Raw genomic sequence first — 21,937 nt, 5'->3', positions numbered from 1 at the left:
TAACTTTGCATCATCGTAATCGACACTGGAGTCGGAATCCATGTCGGTATCTGTGTCAACAATTTGGGATAGTGGGCGCTTATGAGACCCTGACAGTCCCTGCGACATAGGGTCAGGCATGGGTTGAGACCCTGACTGCCCGAATGCATCAGCCTTGTCAAATCTTTTATGCAAGGAATTAACATTATCATTTAAAACCTTCCACATATCCATCCAATCAGGTGTTCGCGCCGTCGGCGGAGACACCACATTCATTTGTTCCCGCTCCTCTCCCACATAGCCTTCCTCATCAGACATGTCGACACAAGCGTACCGACACACCACACACACAGGGAATGGCCTTTACTGAAGACAGTTCCCCCACCAGGCCCTTTGGAGAGACAGAGAGAGAGAATGCCAGCACACACCCCAGCGCTATAATATCCCAGGAATAACACAGTAACTTAATGTTAACCAGGTAGCTGCTGTATGTTATAGTTTTTACGCCTAATTATGTGCCCCCCCTCTCTTTTCAACCCTCTTCTACCGTATATCAGCAGGGGAGAGCCCGGGTAGCTTCCTCTCAGCGGTGCTGTGGAGAAAAAATGGCGCTGGTGAGTGCTGAGGGAGAAGCCCCGCCCCCTCGGCGGCGGGCTTCTGTCCCGCTTAAACAGTAATTTTGGCGGGGGCTCATACATATATACAGTGCCCAGCTGTATATATGTGTTCTTTTTGCCAATATGAGGTCCCAAATGCTGCCCAGGGTGCCCCCCGCCTGCGCCCTGCACCCTTACAGTGACCGGAGTATGTGAGGTGTGTGGGAGCAATGGTGCACAGCTGCAGTGCTGTGCATTACCTCAGTGAAGAACACGGAGTCTTCTGCCGCCTGTGAAGTCTTCTTGCTTCTCATACTCACCCGGCTTCTGTCTTCCGGCTCTGCGAGGGGGACGGCAGCGCGGCTCTGGGATCGGACGGCGAGGGTGAGATCCTGCGTACCAATCCCTCTGGAGCTAATGGTGTCCAGTAGCCTAAGAAGCAGGACCTAGCTTCAGAGAGTAGGGCTGCTTCTCTCCCCTCTGTCCCACGATGCAGGGAGTCTGTTGCCAGCAGAGCTCCCTGAAAATAAAAAACCTAACAAAATACTTTCTATCAGCAAACTCAGGAGAGCTCACTGAACAGCACCCAGCTCCTCTGGGCACAGTCTCAAACTGAGGTCTGGAGGAGGGGCATAGAGGGAGGAGCCAGAGCACACCAGGAACTAAATTCTTTCTTAAAGTGCCCATGTCTCCTGCGGAGCCCGTCTATCCCCATGGTCCTTACGGAGTCCCCAGCATCCTCTAGGACGTTAGAGAAATGTTTATTAAAAAGAAAATATATAAAACTATTTCATACACCAGAGGTTCCCAAACGCGGTCCTCAAGGCACCCCAACGGTCCAGGTTTTAAATGTATCCATGCTTTGTCCACAGGTGATTTAATTAGCACCTTAGTCAATATGATTTAACCATCTGTGCTGAGCCATGGATATACCTAACGCCTGGAATGTTGGGGCGCCTTGAGGACCGCGTTTGGGAACCTCTGTCATACGGGATCCGGTCTGAAGATCGACAGTGTCTAGGTCGACAATGTTTAGGTCGACAGTCACTAGGTCGACATGTTTTCAAGGTCAACAGGGTTTCTAGATTGACATGTTCTAGGTCGACCGGTCAAAAGATCGACATGAGTTTTTCACTTTTTTTTTTACTTTTTCATACTTAATGATCCACGTGGACTACGATTGGGAATAGTAACCTTGCCCGAAGCATGGCAAGCGAAGCGAGGGGACATGGTGCACTAATTTGGCTTCCCGGTCACTGTACGGAGAAAACGCCACCAAAAAAACATGAAAAAGTCATGTCGACCTTGAACATGGTCGACCTAGAAACCCTTTCGACCTTCAAACCCTGTCGACCTATAGTGGTTGACCTAAACATTGTCGACCTAGACACTGTTGATCTAATGATCCACACCAGTCATACACCCTTCTATACCCCATTGTCTTAAGCTCTAGCGTCCCCTAGTGGAAGGAGGAGCACTAAAGGTATACAATTTATAAAATATAAATTGTGCAAAACAATGGCAATTAGAAATTACAAAATTACACAACTGCATTTTTTTTTTAACAGAATGTAATTCTATAGTGTTTCTTTTCTTTTGCTGCAGTCAGCTCAGTTGTACGTGAATAACCATCTAGGCACCTACACAACTGCTACTCCATCTGCCGCCTGTCAATCCAGGACAGCAGCCTGAAGTTTCCAGAATGAACCGAGCTCCTCCCAGTGGCAAGAAGAGCAGATTCAGTCAGTATACATTAACATCTTGCTGCAAGCTGTGACCAGCACAAGTCTTCCAGGCTGCAGACCACTCACTGACTGATACATTGCAAGATGCCAGACTTCAATTGGAAGGTGAGCAGTGATGATTGCAACTTACTATGCTGACAGTCACCTCACAGAGTGCAACTGGATCCTGGGGAAAGGTGCAGAAGGGTTTGCAGTACAAAAGGAGTATTGTTGTCCACAGCTTCATGCTACTAGTGTCATCAGGTGTGGCTGCACATGGTGCTTGGGTATTACATGCTATAGGGGAGGTGATGAAGATGACAATGATGATACAACCTGCACAAATGCACAACAGGATCTTACCAGTAGCAAGGCTCACTGTACTCCTAAAGCTGCCTTCCCAGGCTCTGCTGCACTGAGCAAGAGAGCAAAGTGCAAACAATGAGAGCTGTCCCCAGTCTGTGTGGTTGTCACCCACAGGCTTTGTTGCATGCAGGTAATAGCCATTTATTCACGACACAATTGATTTTGCAGCCTCACCACGCTTTGTCTCTACCAGGCACATATTATTGTAAAAACACGATTACGGTTTATGTAATGTCTGCAGTACAGTGCCCATAGCCACACCGCGTCGGCCATTTTACTGAAGCCCACGCTCATTAAAGCATAACCTACTGACGTCAGAATATATTACAGAGATGGAGACAAAATAGTAACGAGTACAGTTCGTCTTTTAGCGACTAGTGCTCTGTTGTCCTGCCATAAAGCTTTTTTTGTTGTTGCCAATTTCCATTTAATAATAAATATTAAAGGTTGTTTTAAAGTCATGTCACTCACTGTGATCAGGTAGATGTGATAGGGCAGAGCAGTGACATGGATGAGCTATGAAAGATAACTTTTATTGGGGTCTATTCATGAAGCAGTGAAAAGAGTGGAGAAGTTGTCCATAGCAACCAATCCGCTTTGAAGTAACATTTATCAAGGGTTGGTTCTATATCGGAGGGGCTGAAGGGACCTTGTGATGTATTGAGGGGACGAGCTACGTCAGCAGGGGGAGGAGCTACGGGCGAACAGGGTACCCGAAAAGTACCCTCGCGGGCTCGCTTCGCTTGCCACGCTTCGGGCACGGTGGCTCGCTCCGCTCTGCTCACCACCTAATTACTAAAGGTAATAGTTGGTGGCGTGGATAGTAGAGGAACTATCCCGCTGGCCTAGCTCCTCCCCCTTGCGTCGTAACTCCTCCCCCTTACGGAAAAGGTCCCTTAGCCCACTTGATTCTAGCATCTACCATTTATCAAGTGCATTCAATAAATTATAATTCAGCAGTTTATTGGTTGCCATGGGTAACCTCTCCACTGGCTTACTTCATCACACTTTTCACTGCTTTGTGAATAGACCTCTATGTGACATCTTCTAAAAATAATATTTGGTTACTATTAAAACCATATACTCTGCAGTTATTGTGCTCCCGCTGTCCAGCTGAGAATAATGGGGGCTGCAGTTGTGGAAACTACTTCTAAGCAGTGTCTGATCCAAAGGAACTTTTAAGTAGGCTTCTGTCCTTAAGCCCCATCATTCCTCTGTGGCCCCAAGTAAGGAAATCTGTGGCTTATAATTATGCGGCATAGTTATTAAAATAGATTTGCGTGTAATCTGGTTTTCGGAGACTTTACCGCATGTTTTACGTAGTGTGAACATTTTATATGATGGTACTGCTGCAGATATTGGAGATGCCTGCTGTGGTCCTGATGCCATCATTGGCTTGTTTACCGCCATCTTGTACTCGCACACTCGCAGCCGGACATCCGTGCATGCTTATCAGCCTTGACTTGTGAAGTGATAGTCTAAGCATTACTCTTACGGGCTATTTTACACATGCCGTTTTTTTGCCGCCCGTGATTCAGATCCTTTCACACGGAACGGCTTTGTGTCGTGTTGAAGGATCTCAACATGCTCAGCCTCAGCAGCAATAACAGCAGCTGTCCAACTTAGTGTATATAGGGGGTAATTCAGACCTGATACGATCAGTCACACTGACATGCGGGGGACGCCCAGCACAGGGCTAGTCCGCCCCGAATAACAGTCTCTGCCCCGTCGCACAAGTACAAAAGCATCGCACAGCGGCGATGCTTTTGTACTTCATGAGTAGCTCCCAGCCAGCGCTGGCAGGGAGCTACTCATCTCTGCGTGTGACATCAAGTAGCCACCGCTGCCCGCCACCCCCAACGCCTGTGCTGCCCGGACCGCGTCCCCTAAACTGCAGCTGAACGCCCCCTCCCGCCTTTGCCTGTCAATCAGGCAGAGGCGATCACTGGGCTACGACAGCCGTCAGCTGCCTGGCATGCGCCGGCGCAGTTCAGACCTGATCAATCAGCCCCATAGACGGCTGTAACATGGCAACCGTGCCGTGCCTTCTGAAAGCTGCTATGTGGCACAACACTTAATTTAAAAAGTACACGGCTAAAAGCCGCCTGGTGAAAATCGGCCAGTGTGAAATAGTGAAACTTCTTTCAGTTCGCCGGGACAGGGGCATATCGGAGCCTGTGTCGTGGCTAGAGACATGTTGAATTCCATATTTATATAATTTCTTATTGCAGTGATATGCAGCAATAAGAACGAAAATGTACAATATTGTTTAATCTCTCTCTCTCATATATATATATATATATATATATAATATAGATTTTGTATATAAATGTTTTTCTTCATCTCCCATTGTGCTTTATAGGCTAAGGCACGTAACGACGAGCTAACTATAATAAGTGGTCAGCGTTATAAATAAACCAAGACTTCCGCCATACAGAGCAGAGGAAACATACCATGGTCTCTGGTACTACGCCACCCCATGCAGAGGGGTCTGTAGGAGAACAAATGGAGCAGCTGCAGCCTGCTGCGTTTCTCTGAGCCTCTATACTGTGATGGCAGCTGTTTTGCCAAAGTCAGACCTTACAACACACAACACTAAATGGCATTTAGAAATGTTTTCCCTTTCTGATTGTAACTACATTTCTCTAACGTCCTAAGTGGATGCTGGGGACTCCGTAAGGACCATGGGGAATAGCGGCTCCGCAGGAGACTGGGCACATCTAAAGAAAGCTTTAGGACTAACTGGTGTGCACTGGCTCCTCCCCCTATGACCCTCCTCCAAGCCTCAGTTAGATTTCTGTGCCCGACGAGAAGGGTGCACACTAGGGGCTCTCCTGAGCTTCTTAGTGAAAGTTTTAGTTTAGGTTTGTTATTTTCAGTGAGACCTGCTGGCAACAGGCTCACTGCATCGAGGGACTAAGGGGAGAAGAAGCGAACTCACCTGCGTGCAGAGTGGATTGGGCTTCTTGGCTACTGGACATTAGCTCCAGAGGGACGATCACAGGTCCAGCCTGGATGGGTCCCGGAGCCGCGCCGCCGGCCCCCTTACAGAGCCAGAAGAGCGAAGAGGTCCGGAAAAATCGGCGGCAGAAGACGTTCCTGTCTTCAATAAGGTAGCGCACAGCACTGCAGCTGTGCGCCATTGCTCTCAGCACACTTCATACTCCGGTCACTGAGGGTGCAGGGCGCTGGGGGGGGGCGCCCTGAGACGCAATAAAACATGACAGAAATACCTTACATGGCAAAAAATGCATCACATATAGCTCCTGGGCTATATGGATGCATTTAACCCCTGCCAGAATATACAAAAAACCGGGAGATAAGGCCGCCGAAAAGGGGGCGGAGCCTATCTCCTCAGCACACTGGCGCCATTTTCCCTCACAGCTCAGTTGGAGGGAAGCTCCCTGGCTCTTCCCTGCAGACAGAAAGGGTTAAAAAAAGAGAGGGGGGCACTAATTAGGCGCAGTATTAAAACATACAGCAGCTATAAGGGGAAAAACACTTATATAAGGTTATCCCTGTATATATATAGCGCTCTGGTGTGTGCTGGCATACTCTCCCTCTGTCTCCCCAAAGGGCTAGTGGGGTCCTGTCCTCTATCAGAGCATTCCCTGTGTGTGTGCTGTGTGTCGGTACGTTTGTGTCGACATGTATGAGGAGAAAAATTATGTGGAGACGGAGCAGAGTGTCTGTAACAGTGATGTCACCCCCTAGGGGGTCGACACCTGAGTGGATGTACTGTTGAAAATTACGTGACAGTGTCAGCTCTATATAAAAAAAACAGTGGTTGACATGAGACAGCCGGCTACTCAGCTTGTGCCTGTCCAGACGTCTCATAGGCCGTCAGGGGCTCTAAAGCGGCCGTTACCTCAGATGGCAGATACAGACGCCGACACGGATACTGACTCCTGTGTCGACGGTGAAGAGACAACCGTGATTTCCAGTAGGGCCACACGTTACATGATTAAGACAATGGAAAATGTTTTTATACATTTCTGATAATACGAGTACCACCAAAAAAGGGGTATTATGTTCGGTGAGGGAAAAACTACCTGTAGTTTTCCTGAATCTGAGAAATAAAATGAGGTGTGTGATGATGCGTGGGTTTCCCCCCGATAACAATTAATAATTTCTTAAAAAGTATTGGCTGCATACCCTTTCCCGCCAGAGGTTAGGATGCGTTGGGAAACACCCCCTAGGGGGGATAAGGCGCTCACACGCTTGTAAGAACAAGGGCTCTACCCTCTCATGAGATGGCCGCCCTTAAGGATCCTGCTGATAGAAAGCAGGAGGGTATCCAAAAAAGGTATTTACACACATACTGGTGTTATACTGCGACCAGCTATCGCCTCAGCCTGGAGGTGCAGTGCTGGGTTGGCATGGTCGGATTCCCTGACTGGAAATATTGATATCCTAGATAAGGATAGTATATTATTGCCTATAGAGCATTTAAAAGATGCATTTCTATATATGCATGATGCACAGCGGAATAATTGCCGACTGGCATCAAGTATAAGTGCGTTGTCCAATTCTACCAGTAAAATGGTCAGGTGATGCGGATTCCAAACGGCATTTGGAAGTATTGCCTTTGAAAGGGGACATTTGGGGTCGGTCTTTTAGACCTGGTGGCCACGGCAACAGCTGGGAAATCCACGTTTGTACCCCAGGTCGCCTCTCAAAATAAGACGCCGTATTATCAGGCGCAGTCCTTTGTTGGCAAGCGGACAAAAGGTTCCTCTTTTCTGCTCGTGACAGAGGGAGAGGAAAAAGGCTGCAGAGATCAGCCAGTTCCCAGGAACAGAAACCCTTTCCCGCCTCTGCCAAGCCCTCAGTATGACGCTATGGCTTTACAAGCTCAGGCACGGTGGGGGCCCGTTCTCAATGAATTTCAGTGTGCAGTGGGCTCACTCGCAAGTAGACCCCTGGATCCTTCAGGTAATATCTCAGGGGTACATATTGGAATTCGAGACGTCTCCCCCTCGCCGTTTCCAAAAGTCGGCTTTACCGACGTCTCCCTCTGACAGGGAGGCAGTTTTGGAAGCCATTCACAAGCTGTATTCCCAGCAGGTGATAATCAAGGTACCCCTCCTGCAACAGGGAACGGGGTATTATTCCACACTATTGTGGTACCGAAGCCAGACGGCTCGGTGAGACCGATTCTAAAATCTAAAATCTTTGAACACTTACATACAGAGGTTCAAATTCAAGATTGAGTCACTCAGAGCAGTGATTGCGAACCTGGAAGAAGGGGACTACATGATGTCTCGGGACATCAAGGATGCTTACCTTCATGTCAAAATTTACCCTTCTCACCAAGGGTACCTCAGGTTATGGTACAGAACTGTCACTATCAGTTCAGACGCTGCCGTAGGGATGGTCCACAGCACCCCGGGTCTTTACCAAGGTAATGGACGAAATGATATCCCTTCGAAGGAAGGAAATTTTAGTTATCCCTTACTTGGACGATTCCCTGATAAGGGTAAGATCCAGGGAACAGTTGGAGGTCGGCGTAGCACTATCTCAGGTAGTGTTGCGGCAGCACGATTGGGTTCTCAATATTCCAAAATCGCAGCTGGTTCCGACGACTTGTCTTCTGTTTCCTAGGGATGATCCTGGACACAGTCCAGAAAAAAGGTGTTTCTCCCGGAAGAGAAAGCCAGGGAGTTATCCGAGCTAATCAAGAACCTCCTAAAACCGAACCAAGTCTCAGTGCATCAATGCACAAGGGTTCTGGGAAAAAATGGTGGCTTCCTACGAAGCAATCCCATTCGTTAGATTCCACGCAAGAACTTTCCAGTGGAACCTACTGGACAAATGGTCCAGGTCGCATTTTCAGATGCATCAGCGGATAACCCTGTCACCAAGGACAAGGGTATCCATCCTGTGGTGGTTGCAGAGTGCTCATCTTCTAGAGGGCCGCAGATTCGGCATTCAGGACTGGGTCCTGGTGACCACGGATGCCAGCCTGCGAGGCTGGGGAGCAGTCACACAGGGAAGGAATATCCAGGGCTTAGGGTCAAGCCTGGATACATCACTTCACATAAATATCCTGAAGCTAAGGGCCATTTACAATGCTCTAAGCTTAGCGAGACCTCTGCTTCAAGGTCAGCCGGTGTTGATCCAGTCGGACAACATCATGGCAGTCACCCACGTAAACAGACAGGGTGGCACAAGAAGCAGGAGGGCAATTGCAGAAGCTGCAAGGATTCTCCGCTGGGCGGAAAATCATGTAATAGCACTGTCAACAGTATTCATTCCGGGAGTGGACAACTGGGAAGCAGACTTCCTCAGCACGACCTCCACCCGGGAGAGTGGGGACTTCACCCAGAAGTCGTCCACATGATTAAAAAACTCGACCGGTATTGCGCCAGGTCAAGAGACCCTCAGGCAATAGTTGTAGACGCTCTGGTAACACCGTGGGTGTACCAGTCAGTGTATGTGTTCCCTCCTCTGCCTCTCATACCCAAGGTACTGAGATTGATAAGATGGAGAGGAGTAAGCACTATATTCGTGGCTCCGGATGGACCAAAAAGGACTTGGTAACCGGAACTTCAAGAAAGGGTAACGGAGGATCCGTGGCCTCTACCTCTAAGAAGGGACCTGCTCCAGCAAGGACCCTGTCTGTTCCAAGACTTACCGCGGCTGCGTTTGACGGCATGGCGGTTGAACACCGGATCCTGAAGGAAAAAAGGCATTCCGGATGAAGTCATCCCTATCCTGATCAAAAGCCAGGAAGGATGTAACCGCAAAAACATTATCACCGCAATTGGCGAAAATATGTTGCGTAGTGCGAGGCCAGTAAGGCCCGACGGAGGAAATTCAACTGGGTCGATTCCTACATTTCCTGCAAACAGGAGTGTCTATGGGCCTGAAATTGGGGTCCATTAAGGTTCAGATTTCGGCCCTGTCAATTTTCTTCCAAAAAAGAACTAGCTTCAGTCCCTGAAGTTTAGACGTTTGTAAAAGGGGTACTGCATATACAGCCTCCCTTTGTGCCTCCAGTGGCAATTTGGGATCTCAATGTAGTTTGGGTTCCAAAAGTCACATTGGTTTGAACCACTTAAATCTGTGGAGTTAAAATATCTCACATGTAAAGTGGTCATGCTGTTGGCCCTGGCCTGGGCCAGGCGCGTGTCAGGATTGGCGGCTTTATCCTGTAAAAGCCCTTATCTGATTTTCCATTCGGACAGGGCGGAATTGAGGACTCGTCCTCAGTTTCTCCCTAAGGTGGTTCCAGCGTTTTCACCTGAACCAACCTATTGTGGTGCCTGCGGCTACTAGGGACTTGGAGGAATCCAAGTTGCTGGATGTTGTCAGGGCCCTGAAAATATGTTCCAGGACGGCTGGAGTCAGGAAATCTGACTCGCTGTTTATCCTGTATGCACCCAACATGCTGGGTGCTCCTGCTTCTAAGCAGACTATTGCTCGTTGGATTTGTAGTACAATTCAGCTTGCACATTCTGTGGCAGGCCTGCCACAGCTAAAATCTGTAAAAGCCCGTTCCACAAGGAAAGTGGGCTCATCTTGGGCGGCTGCCCGAGGGGTCTCGGCTTTACAACTTTGCCGAGCAGCTACTTGGTCAGGGGCAAACACGTTTGCTAAATTCTACAAATTTGATACCCTGGCTGAGGAGGACCTGGAGTTCTCTCATTCGGTGCTGCAGAGTCATCCGCACTCTCCCGCCCGTTTGGGAGCTTTGGTATAATCCCCATGGTCCTTACGGAGTCCCCAGCATCCACTTAGGACGTTAGAGAAAATAAGAATTTACTTACCGATAATTCTATTTCTCGTAGTCCGTAGTGGATGCTGGGCGCCCATCCCAAGTGCGGATTGTCTGCAATACTTGTACATAGTTATTGTTACAAAAATCGGGTTATTATTGTTGGGAGCCATCTTTTCAGAGACTCCTCTGTTATCATACTGTTAACTGGGTTCAGATCACAAGTTATACGGTGTGATTGGTGTGGCTGGTATGAGTCTTACCCGGGATTCAAAATCCTTCCTTATTGTGTACGCTCGTCCGGGCACAGTTTCCTAACTGAGGCTTGGAGGAGGGTCATAGGGGGAGGAGCCAGTGCACACCAGTTAGTCCTAAAGCTTTCTTTAGATGTGCCCAGTCTCCTGCGGAGCCGCTATTCCCCATGGTCCTTACGGAGTCCCCAGCATCCACTACGGACTACGAGAAATAGAATTATCGGTAAGTAAATTCTTATTTTTAAACGATGACCATTTGTTAATTACCCATTTTCAAATGAATAGCAGTCTCAGGTGGAATATTTCATTAATTAGTAATTACGTGGTAATCTTCTGATACAAAACACAAGTGGGGAGATTTTTCAAGCCTTCGAGACAAATAAAGTGGAGAGAGATAAAGTACCAACCAACTCTTAACTGTCATTTTTCAAACACAGCATGTACCATGGCAGTTAGGAGCTGATTTGCTGGTACTTTATTTCTCTCCAGTGTATCTCTCTCTAAGGTTTGATACATCTTATGGAATGTTGTTAATTGTTTGTGGTTATCTCGCTTTACTTGAACATTGCATTGAAAGGATTCTTCTGCTAAATAAGATTATTTATTTTCATTGATTTAAGCTGCATCATTAAAAAGTAATGCACAAATGATGGCGTGTTCTACTATATATAATATACACTCTTGTGGTTGTTCCTAAAGTATTTAACCCAGAGGTTCCCAAACGCGGCCCTCAAGGCACCCCAACGGTCCAGGTTTTAAATGTATCCATGCTTGGCCACAGGTGACTTAATTGGCACCTCAGTCAATCTGATTTAACCGTCTGTGCTGAGCCATGGGTATACCTAAAACCTGGACTGTTGGGGTGCCTTGAGGACCGCGTTTGGGAACGTTTGATTTAACCCATGCTGTCTATATAGGCCTATCTGCTAAAGAAATGGGTCAGTTAATAGTCTCATACTAAAACTGGGCATACACTCTACAATTATCTGGCTGGTTGGAATGAAAATCTGGTAATGGATGAGAGCAAATAACAATCGACCATTTGTTCCCAAAAAATGGAAAATGGACAAATCCTGTCCGTGATTTAACCAGTTTGTATGAAAAACCGTTTTTGTCTGTTTTCCAGTGTTTGGGAGCAAATGGACGATTGTTATTTGCTCTTATCCATTACCAGATTTTCTTTCCAGCCAGCCAGATTTGGCAAATTAGCTTCCAGATAATTGTTTAGTGTATGCCCAGCATTAGGCCAGTATCCAATTTACCGCAGCTAATGAATTAGCCGGGAGCTATTCAATTAGCCACTATACCTGAAACTTATCGGGGATAATGCTTCAGGTGCCTCAGGCAAACACATGGATTCGGATACTTATCTCAGATCCCATGTGTTTTCAGCCAAAAGCGGGGTTATTTTCGGCTGATTAAATGGACTATAAATGGACCAAAAATTGCGATGTCAGCCCGTTTTTATCAGCCGAAAAATGAGTGCATCTAATTGGATACCCCCTAAATGTTATGTCTGTATGGACTGTTATACAGAGACCATACAATGCCTGTGGTTCAGATCTAAATTAGCAAAACACATTGATGCAATGAAGAAGAAACTATTCACTTTTGGTTTTTAAACGACATCTATTCCCGGTTTGCAGATTTTGGATAATTTTCCACTGCTAATGTACATTTTAGCAGCGAAGACTGTAATATTGTGTTTGGCGTTCGCCGGTGCTAAGATATACCAACGTAGAAGACTTGAAGCTAAAATGAAGCTGGAGGAAGAAGCACGGCTGAAACAGAAAGCAGAGAAGGACAAAACGGAGAAAAAAGATGACTGAGGTAAGGAATCAACTACTGAGGATTTTTTTGGGACTAGATTTACAGTAAGTTCATTTTTTGCTTTGTTTTACTATAAACACTCGTATAAACTGAAAGTGATAAATATATTGCAAGGTTTGTAGCCTTCCGTCATGTTCTGGAGGTATGGTTTGGGTCATTATCTTGCTGTAGGATGAGCCATTAACCAACTGGGCATAGACCAGAAGATACCGTATGGTACTGCAGTATGCTGTGGTAGCCCTTTTTTGTTCGGGGTGACAGTCAATCTGTTCAGGAAACCAATTGGGGAATCAGCAAAAGACCCCAGACCATCGCGCTTCCTCCTTCATGTTTGACATTTGGTGTCTCAAACTGAGGAACCAACTTTTTGCCTACTCAACGGCATACAAAAAAATCTGTGGGATAAACCAAAGATTTCACATTTTGATTTAATGGTCCATAAGACCTTCTTCCAGCCTTCAGTAGTCAATAGCAGTGTTTCGTGGCCCACGGAAGCCTCTTTTTCCATTTATTTTATTTCAGTTTTTGCTAATGATAACTTTTTAGTTTAACCTGTAGCAGTTTACTGATTACCTTTGTACCATTCCAGGCTATTCATTGAATTTCAGTAAAAACTGGAAAAAAGGGGGTGTTATTAACTCGTGACCATTGGTGTAAGAGGAACAAAGGATAAGCAGTTCCATAATGTAAGAGACAAAGGATGTTACCAATCTAATCACAGGGAGTGTGGCGGCTAGGGCTAAAGGCCCATACACACTGGCCAATATATCGGCCGTTCTATAGAACGGCCGATACATTGCGGGTCCGTTGGCCAGTGTGTACGGGCGATATGTCTGTGAACTCCGTCGTTCACAGACATATCTCGCCGGCCCCGCAGCACATCTGGCGCTGCGGCAGCCGGCGGTGATTGACAGCTGAACTGGGTGGGCATGTGTGCACGCCCGTCCAGTTCATGATGTCAGTCCCCGATGGATCGGGCAGTGTGTATGCACAGCACACTGCCCGATCCGTCCATAGATATATCTGCCGATCAATTGATCGGCAGATATATCTATCAGTGTGTACCCACCTTAAGACTCAGGAGGGGAGGAGGGCTACAGCTAACCTCCCTGTGGTGTCTAACCCTCACCTCAATACTTACTTTGGGATGCCGATGATCGGGATTCTGGCGTCTGTTAACGGACTCTACATCTACACTGACAGGATGCTGGCGGCATCCCGTTCACCACAAAGAACCACCTAGGTGCATTAAATATTTAAAATATATGTTAGTTAAAGAACTAGGAATACTGTCCACCAGTACAGGGTTCAACAAACCTGGTGACCGCTCCCCATGGTGCCTAGATATTGTCACACAGGATAACCCTGAAGTTAGGCACCATGGAGCATGGGGTCAGGAGATTGGGCCTAATTCAGATCTGATTGCAGCAACAAATTTGTTAGCAGTGGGGCAAAACCATGTGCACTGCAGGGGAGGGGGGGGGGGGGTCGTGGTGTGCAGATATAACATGTGCTGAGAGAGGTAGATTTGGGTGGGTGGGGGGGTGCAATCTGAAATCTAAATTGTAGTGTAATAATAAAGCAGCCAGTATTTACCCTGCACAGAAGCAATAATTGATGCCCCAGAAGGGATTACCGGTGGTCAGGATACCGACACCGGAATCCCAAAATCTTACAGTGCCGCCAGCCGGAATGCCGGCAAACAGGTGCTAGTTATTCTAGTGGTCGGGATGCTGACCGCCAGCATTGCAGCCCCAATCCCCCCCGAATTCCCTGGACATGGTTTGCCAGCTCCTCCCTGCTCACGTGGGCTTAGTGGGGACATGGAGTAACAGTTGTATTATCAGTACCCTTTTGAGTAAATGCAGAGAACGGTGGTGGTGAGCGAGGGGAAGGAATTAATAAATAAATAAAGATGGGGAGAGTAATGGCTAAAGTGGCAAGTGGAAGGGTTAATTTTTTTTTTTTTTTAAATGGAGGAATAAATATTAATACAGAATAGATATTTTAATTGTGTTTATGTCAGGCAGGACAATAATTGCAAGAACAAAGCTTTAGAACCTGGGACTGCGCATGGAAAACAGGGACAGTACTTTGCTATATACACAGTGGAGGCCATTTTGTCAGATGTAGCTATATTCAAGGGAACTCAGCCTGCATATTCACTTGAACCAGTGACCTCACTCCGTGGCAGCCATTTTGTCAGATGCACCTATATTCAAGGGAACTCGGCCTGCATAATCACTTGAACCAGTGACCTCACTCAGTGGCAGCCATTTTGTGTGCCCAGACAATAAAGTGTACAACCAGTGGCATTACTACCGCCGTAGCTTCTAGTGTTAGAGGGCTGGGTTCTCATGCATGGCTGCACTGATTGTATATAGAAGATGGGAGCATTTTGAAGAGAACTGGTTTTTGTATGCTTTTGCTTTAGAATCAGCATTCATCAAATTGTATATGTACAGTGTATTTACAAAACTGGACACTTAACTTTAATGAAGTCCTTTTTATTTTCTATGCAGATGATTTAATCTCTACGCTGGGTGCATTCTCCAGTTGTACTGGAATGGATTGAGTACAGAACCTGGACAGAAATTGTGGACTGTTAAATTATTAAATTGTGTATTTTAAAAATCAGTATATAATTTTGTACTAAATTAAATTTGTGGGAAAAGAAAGTATTTTTATTTACTGACATAACAATGAGCCTGCTCAGGGAATTTTTCAATTTTTCTTCAATCATCATGGACTCCGAGGACACTGGCAGGAAATTTGGCCCTAAAATCCTGCTTTATTGGTATGGAGGAAGTGTTATGACGTTTGCCTACCAGAAGACGTGCAAATATACTTTCCCATACTCAGAACTTGTGTCCGTCCAATAGGTTAAGATCTGAAGTTTTAAGAGCCAAAGCCATGGTCCTATCTGTCAGCTGTATCATTTTCAGTGGCACTCCCAGGTTGGAAATCACCTGGGTAGTATGAATGGATCATCTCTCCAGTCACTGTGAGGAGCAATGCTAAACATTTATTAAGGATGGACAACATGGTGGAATTGATCCTTTAAAGTGTGACATCTTAGCCTAGACGCACTGTATTCTGGGTTGTAAATTTATGAAGTATGGAAGTAGATTGAAAAGATTGCTGTCCAATGAATGTAAATCCAGATCATAAATGTGTGTAGAACATCCAGATTTGAGAACTAATCTTAATTTGTTTAAAAAGGCAGGGGGCTGGTTTACTCTTGCCAGTGTGTGTGTGTGTGTGTGTGTGTGTGTGTGTTTGAAATTTATAGGGCAGTAGAGCCCCTGAAGTGTGTATAATACTGAACATTGGGGGTCATTCCGAGTTGATCGTAGCGGTGCTAAATTTAGCACAGCTACGATCATCTTCCCTGACATGGGGGGGGACGGGGACGCCCAGCACAGGGCTAGTCTGCCCCGCATGTCAATCCGGCGCACCCCCCCTCACCCGCACAAATACAAAAGCATCACACAGAGGCAATGGTTTTTGTATTTGTGGACTATAACGCCACCGTACAGCCCCCTCCCGCCCTGCAACCGCCTCTGCCTGTCAATCAGGCAGAGGTGATCGCTACTGAACGACGGCCTTCAGCCGTCCAGCATGCACCGGCACACTGCGGCGCATGCGCAATTCCAACCCGATCGTTGCGCTGCAATAAACTGCAGCGAACGATCAGGTCGGAATGACCCCCATTGTGAAGTGTATATGCCAGCTGAACTTGTATGTTGTGTATTGCTGGTACCGTCAGTTGTAAACATTATATATTTCAGGACACATTGTTGGAGTTAATATACATCTACTTGCCTCCATGACCTCTGCTTGTGTATGTATTGTGGTACTACCAGATAAGCGCCAAGCACGGAGTTTGAGTCCAGTATCTCCGTACTTTAGGGGCAATTCAGACCTGATCGCTAGGCTGTGTTTTCTCACAGCCTGCGATCAGGTCTGAACTGCGTATGCACCGCAATACGCAGGTGCGACAGACCGCAGCAACGGGGATCGCCAGTCAGTGACGGGATGGTGCGAAAATTCCGAACGCACCGGCGATCGCAAGATGATTGACAGGAGAGGCTGTCTGTGGGTGGCAACTGACCGTTTTCAAGAAGTGTCCGGAAAAACGCAGGAGGGATTCGGCGTTTGGAGGGAGGATTTCGGACGTCCACTCCAGCCCTGATCATCGCAGCGGCTGAGTAAGTTCTGACCAGTGCAGAGACTGCACAAACTGATGTTTGTGCAGCTCTACAGCAAAAGCGATCGCACACCTACACAAAGGTAATACCCTCCCACTGTTGGCGGCGACTACCTGATCGCAGGAATATAAAAAAACGCACCCTAGCAATCAGGTCTGAATTACCCCCTTCCTTTCTATTCGCTACCGAAGCAGAATATGTCCACAGAAAGCGGCCAGTGGGAAATAAGCCAACACTATGCAGATGGGGCTGCGGTGACATGACTACACACGTCACTTACCCAGAAGTAAGTGGTTGCAGGAGCAGTGTAGGAGCCTGGTTGGCGTCAGTGACCCAACCTCTTACACAGAAGGAGTTGCTAACAGTAAGAGTGAAGTAAGCCCACTCGCATCACTCAGGAGAAAACGTTTATCTTGAAAACCCGTTGTTCTATGCATTGCTGTTTATTTGCTTGCATTTGGAAAGGCGTTAAATTAGCAGACAAGTAATGTACTAGTATCTATAACGGATGCAGTCAAAAGGTCGACATTACAATGCAAACCATTATTATATGGACACTGCTAAAATGTCAGCAGGCAAGATGTTAACATTCTCGAGTGTCGACATGTCGATACTGTCAGAATTTTGACATTAGGGTTAGGCACTGGAGGGAGGTGGGTAGAGGTTAGGGTTACAAATACTCATTAGTACGCCGGAGGATCACAGCTCTCGCCCGGCAGTGACTGTCACATGGCCTCCAGGCCCCAGAAGCCACACTGGAGTTACTGCAGCCTCCAGGAAGCAGGTAAGTCCCCACTGTGCCACCAGGGACAATATGTTGACATTCTAACATGTCGACATATCATACCCAACCCATAAAAGACTACCAGGTCTCCTCACACAAAGAACTCATATCAGCTGTCCTCCGTCCTCATCTTTTACAGTTCACCTCCCAGTTTTACCCTATGATCCTTTGTGCAGTAAGCTCTCACGAGCGAGACCCTCCGCCCTCTTGGTCCTCACCCTGACTAGCCATGTCTCCAGTGCACTCCCACTTGCAGTAATTGAATCATCTTTATTGTTACTGTCTACCTCTTCTCTGTCTTTTATGAACAGAAATATTTTCATTGCATGTTTGATTCCCTGCAGAATTGTAGCTATCCCGGTAGGATGGGGAAGTACCAGAGGAGAGCAGAACGGGAGCTTGGATGTGGAAGTGGGAGTAGGCAAGGTAACAATCAGAGGGATTGCAGATTGATAGATGGGCTCAAATGTTATAGGCACTTGTGCGAGGTAAGGCAAAACTAATCTGCTTGCTCAACAAAAACATGCAGATACCCGCCAAGAGTAGGCTATTACATCCGGGCCATGGCGGAGATGTAGGGGGAAAAGCTTAAAGTGGATACTGCAGGGGATGAGGAGACAGTAAAGTTTCAAGGAGAGATCAAATCAGAACAGTAATATAGGAAGACTAGACGAGCAGCAGCACTGAGGACATAAGGATATAATATGGGATAGAGGAAGACCAGAGTGTATGAGGTTAGTCCAGGCAGGGGATAACGAGGGCATGAATAAGATTTCTCTTACGTCCTAGAGGATACTGGAGTTCCATTTAGTACCATGGGGCATAGATGGGTTCACTAGGAGCCATGGGCACTTTAAGAATTTGAGAGTCTGGGCTGGCTCCTCCCTCTATGCCCCTCCTACCAGACTCCGTTTAGAAAATGTGCCTGGAGGAACCGGTCACATTTATGGAAGCTCCTGAAGCGTTTTCTGCATTTATATTATATGTTTATTATTTTCAGGCAGGGCTGGTTGGCACCAGCCTGTCTGCTTTGTGGGACTTAGGGGGGGGGGGGGGGACACCAACCTTTTGAAGGGTTAATGGTCCCGTTCCCTGCTGACAAGACACTGAGCTCCTGAGGGAACTCTTCGCAAGCCCCACCATGGTGAGCGTACATTTCCGCAGCATGCCGCCCCCCCCTACCAGAGCCAGAAGAATGAAGAGTGGTGAGTACTAAGAATGCGTCTCCAGACACAGTACACAGCTGTGTCTCAGTACACTGTACACAGTACCCAAACTGGTAAAAACAGTCTTAAAACTGTTTTCTCTCCATTTTAAGAAACAGATTACCTCAGCCAGTATTAAAAAAAAAGCGGGAAGACCGCGCCATTGAAGGGGCGGGGTTTCACTATGAGAGGATCCAGCAGCTCACCAGCGCTATTTTCCCTCTGCAGTGGACACAGACGCTGACTGACAGGGACGCGCAGCTCCTCCAGTGTGACTCCAGATTACCTCAGCGGTACCAGGGGGTCATAGCAGGGGGGGGAGCGAATATTAGTGTACTAAGTCCCCTATCAGGGTACTTAGTCTGCGACCCGGCTAAGCTTGGCATTAGCGATAAGGGCGTGGTGGAGGCTGACTCCAATTAACTCTGTGTCTCCCTGAAGGGCTCTTTGTGGGTTAATTGTGCTTAACCTTTTCCTGTGTGTGTGTGTGCTGTCACATTTACATTATGTCAGGCAAAGAGTGTGTTTCTTGTACAGCGGAATGTTCCTTTTCACCAGGAGTCTCGCTACTGGGTACTCAGGGCATTGCACCTTCCCAGAATAGCGGGGCTGAACCGGAATGGGTTAATTCCATTAAGGGAATGATCTCCAATATTTCTACAAAACTATCCCGAAATGAGAAAGAGACGCAATACTTAAGACAGACTGTGGATGATTTTATGAAGAGAGACTCAGGAGCAGATGTATTAACCTGGAAAAGGCATAAGGAAGTGATAAAGCAATGATAAATGCAAGGTGATAAACACACCAGCCATTCAGCTCCTAACTGTTAATTTACATATTGGAGCTGATTGGCTGGTGCGTTTATCACCTTGCATTTATCACTGGTTTATCACTTCCTTATGCCTTCTCCAGGTTAATACATCTACCCCATAGTCCACAAACCAGTGTCTCAATCCCCTCGCATTTGTCCGCAAAAACGATCTCTGGCCCATATACTGCAGTTTGACTCTGACGGGTTAGACATGAAGGAGGGTGAGGTGGATTTGGAGGGGAGGGATGCTACTCTGTCACAGGGAATAGAGGCTCTTTTAGAGGCTATCAGAGATGTTCTACATATTCCTGATAAGGTGTCAGAGGAGTGTGAGGAATCTTATTTTAATGTAAAAAAGAAGTCCTCAGTCTCTTTTCCTGCTTGAAGAACCGTGGGTTAATCCTGATAAGAAATGTCAAATCCCTAAAAGGTTGCTCTCCTCTTTTCCTTTTCCTCTGGAGGATAGGAAAAAATGGGAAAATCCACCCATAGTGGACGCATCAGTCTCTAGGTTTTCAAGAAAAATTGTATTGCCTGTCCCTGGTGCAGCCTCCCTAAAAGATACGGCTGATCGTAAAATTGAGACTACACTCAAATCATTGTACACAGCTGCTGGAGACTATTGCATGTGCGTGGATCACAAAAGCCACTGCTAAATGGTGAGGTAACCTAATTGAGGGGTCTAGGGGAGATGTGGTTTTACTCCTGCAGCATATACAGGATTCTGCAAACTTTATGGTGGAAGCCATAAAAGAGATTGGTTTGCTTAATGCACGCACCACCGCTATGGCAGTGTCAGCACGCAGGGGCTTATGGCTACGCCAGAGGACTGCTGATGCGGACTCCAGGAAAGGTGTGGAAGGCCTACCATTCACAGGAGAGGCCTTGGTTGGTGACAAACTAGACAAATGGATCTCCAAAGCTACTGCGGGTAAATCTACAGCTCCCCCAGCCAGGAAAGCTTATTCAGCTTCAAATTTACAGTCCTTTCGGACATCCAAATTTAAGGGAAAATCCAGAGGTGCTTCTACAGCCTCCAGAGGCGCACGAGGTAAACCACGCAAACCAGCAACTGCAGGTGTTCAGGAACAGAGCTCAGGCTCTGCTTCCTCAAAGCCTTCAGCATGACGGTGGACCGCGAGGCCTGGAGGTCTGTTGGTGGGAGCCCGACTACAATTCTTCAGTCACATCTGGTCAAGTTCGTGCCGGGATCCCTGGGTCATAGATCTGATTTCCCAGGGATACAGACTGGTGTTCCAAGACCTCCCACCTCACAGATTCTTCAAATCAGGCATACCAGCTTCACAAGAGGCAAGTATAACTTTACAGCAGGCCTTCCAAAAACTGGTACAATTCTGAACCTTAAGTCATTGAACCCGTTCTTAAGAATGTTCAAGTTTAAGATGGATTCTCTGAGAGCGGTGATCTCAGGTCTGGAGGAGGGGGAATTCCTAGTGTCTTTGGATATCAAGGATGCGTACCTTCACATTCCGATCTGGCCGCCTCATCAGGCTTATCTACGGTTTGCACTGCAGGACTGTCGCTACCAGTTCCAGGCCCTGCCATATGGTCCCTCCACGGCACCGAGGGTGTTCACCAATGTGATGGCAGAGATGATGTTTATACTCCGCAAGCAGGGAGTGAACATAATTCCATACTTGGACGATCTTCTAATAAAGGTGCCGTCCAGGGAGAGGTTGCTGGACAACATTGGCCTCTCTACCAAATTTCTCCAGGATCCTGGGTGGATTCTGAACCTTCCGAAATCTCACCTAGAGTCAACACAGAGGCTCCCATTCCTGGGAATGATACTGGACACGGAGTTGCAGAGAGTGTTCCTTCCATTGGAAAAGGCATTGGTAATCCAGTCGATGGTTCAGGATGTCCTGAAGCCAACCCAGATATCTATGCATTCGCCTTCTGGGGAAAATGGTGGCCTCTTACGAGGCGCTTCAATACAGAAGGTTTCACGCAAGACCCTTCCAGCTCGATCTGTTGGACAAATGGTCCGGATCGCGTCTTCACACGCACCAGAAGATTCGTCTGTCGCCATAAGTCAGGATCTCCCTTCTGTGGTGACTACAGACCTCTCACCTAGCTGAGGGTCGGAGGTTCAGAATTCAGGACTGGATCCTGTTAAGCATGGATGCAAGCCTTCGAGGTTGGGGAGCGGTCATTCAGGGGGTGCAGTTTCAAGGAAGATGGTCAAGTCAGGAAGTCACCCTTCCAATCAACATTCTGGAACTCAGGGCCATATACAACGCCCTTCTGCAGGCCTCTTATCTTCTTCAGGATCGGGCCATTCAAGTCCAGTCGGACAATGTGATGGCAGTGACGTACATAAACCGACAGGGCGGAACGAAAAGCAGAGCAGTAATGTCGGAGGGGTTAAGAATTCTCATTTGGGCAGAAAAAAGAAATGTTGTGGTGTTGTCAGCAGTCTTCATTCCGGAT

The 21,937-nt window shown here is 47.2% G+C and overlaps 2 protein-coding genes across 4 annotated transcripts in view; one reads left to right on the top strand and one right to left on the bottom strand.

The window, feature by feature from the left end:
• LOC135050225 (uncharacterized) overlaps window positions 1–2,928 on the bottom strand; it is a 28,896-nt gene extending 25,968 nt beyond the window's left edge. The window contains exon 1 of one of the 3 annotated variants that reach the window (XM_063956515.1): window positions 2,663–2,928. The gene's annotated coding sequence lies outside the window, so the exon portion shown is untranslated. Of the gene's footprint in view, window positions 1–2,450; window positions 2,639–2,662 lie in introns of those variants that run through there. The other 2 variants (XM_063956513.1, XM_063956514.1) reach the window with 2 other exon arrangements.
• Window positions 2,278–15,658, top strand: SMIM11 (small integral membrane protein 11). Its single transcript, XM_063956516.1, has 3 exons — window positions 2,278–2,425; window positions 12,286–12,469; window positions 14,992–15,658. Exons 1-2 carry the CDS (start codon window positions 2,405–2,407, stop codon window positions 12,466–12,468), a joined length of 204 nt encoding a protein of 67 aa, XP_063812586.1. The 5' UTR covers window positions 2,278–2,404; the 3' UTR covers window position 12,469; window positions 14,992–15,658.
• Window positions 15,659–21,937: the final 6,279 nt, after the last annotated feature.

This window comes from Pseudophryne corroboree, chromosome 2 (assembly GCF_028390025.1).
Source record: "Pseudophryne corroboree isolate aPseCor3 chromosome 2, aPseCor3.hap2, whole genome shotgun sequence".
Taxonomy (NCBI): domain Eukaryota; kingdom Metazoa; phylum Chordata; class Amphibia; order Anura; family Myobatrachidae; genus Pseudophryne; species Pseudophryne corroboree.
Note: the sequence above shows the minus strand (reverse complement) of the source record. Positions and strands in the feature narration are given on the sequence as shown.

Excerpts from the sequence above, each read along its gene's own strand:
- SMIM11 (XM_063956516.1), top strand. The coding sequence starts at position 2,405 with ATGCCAGACTTCAATTGGAAG. Across the intron at positions 2,426-12,285 it reads TGCCAGACTTCAATTGGAAG|ATTTTGGATAATTTTCCACT; the intron begins GTGAGCAGTGAT and ends CCCGGTTTGCAG.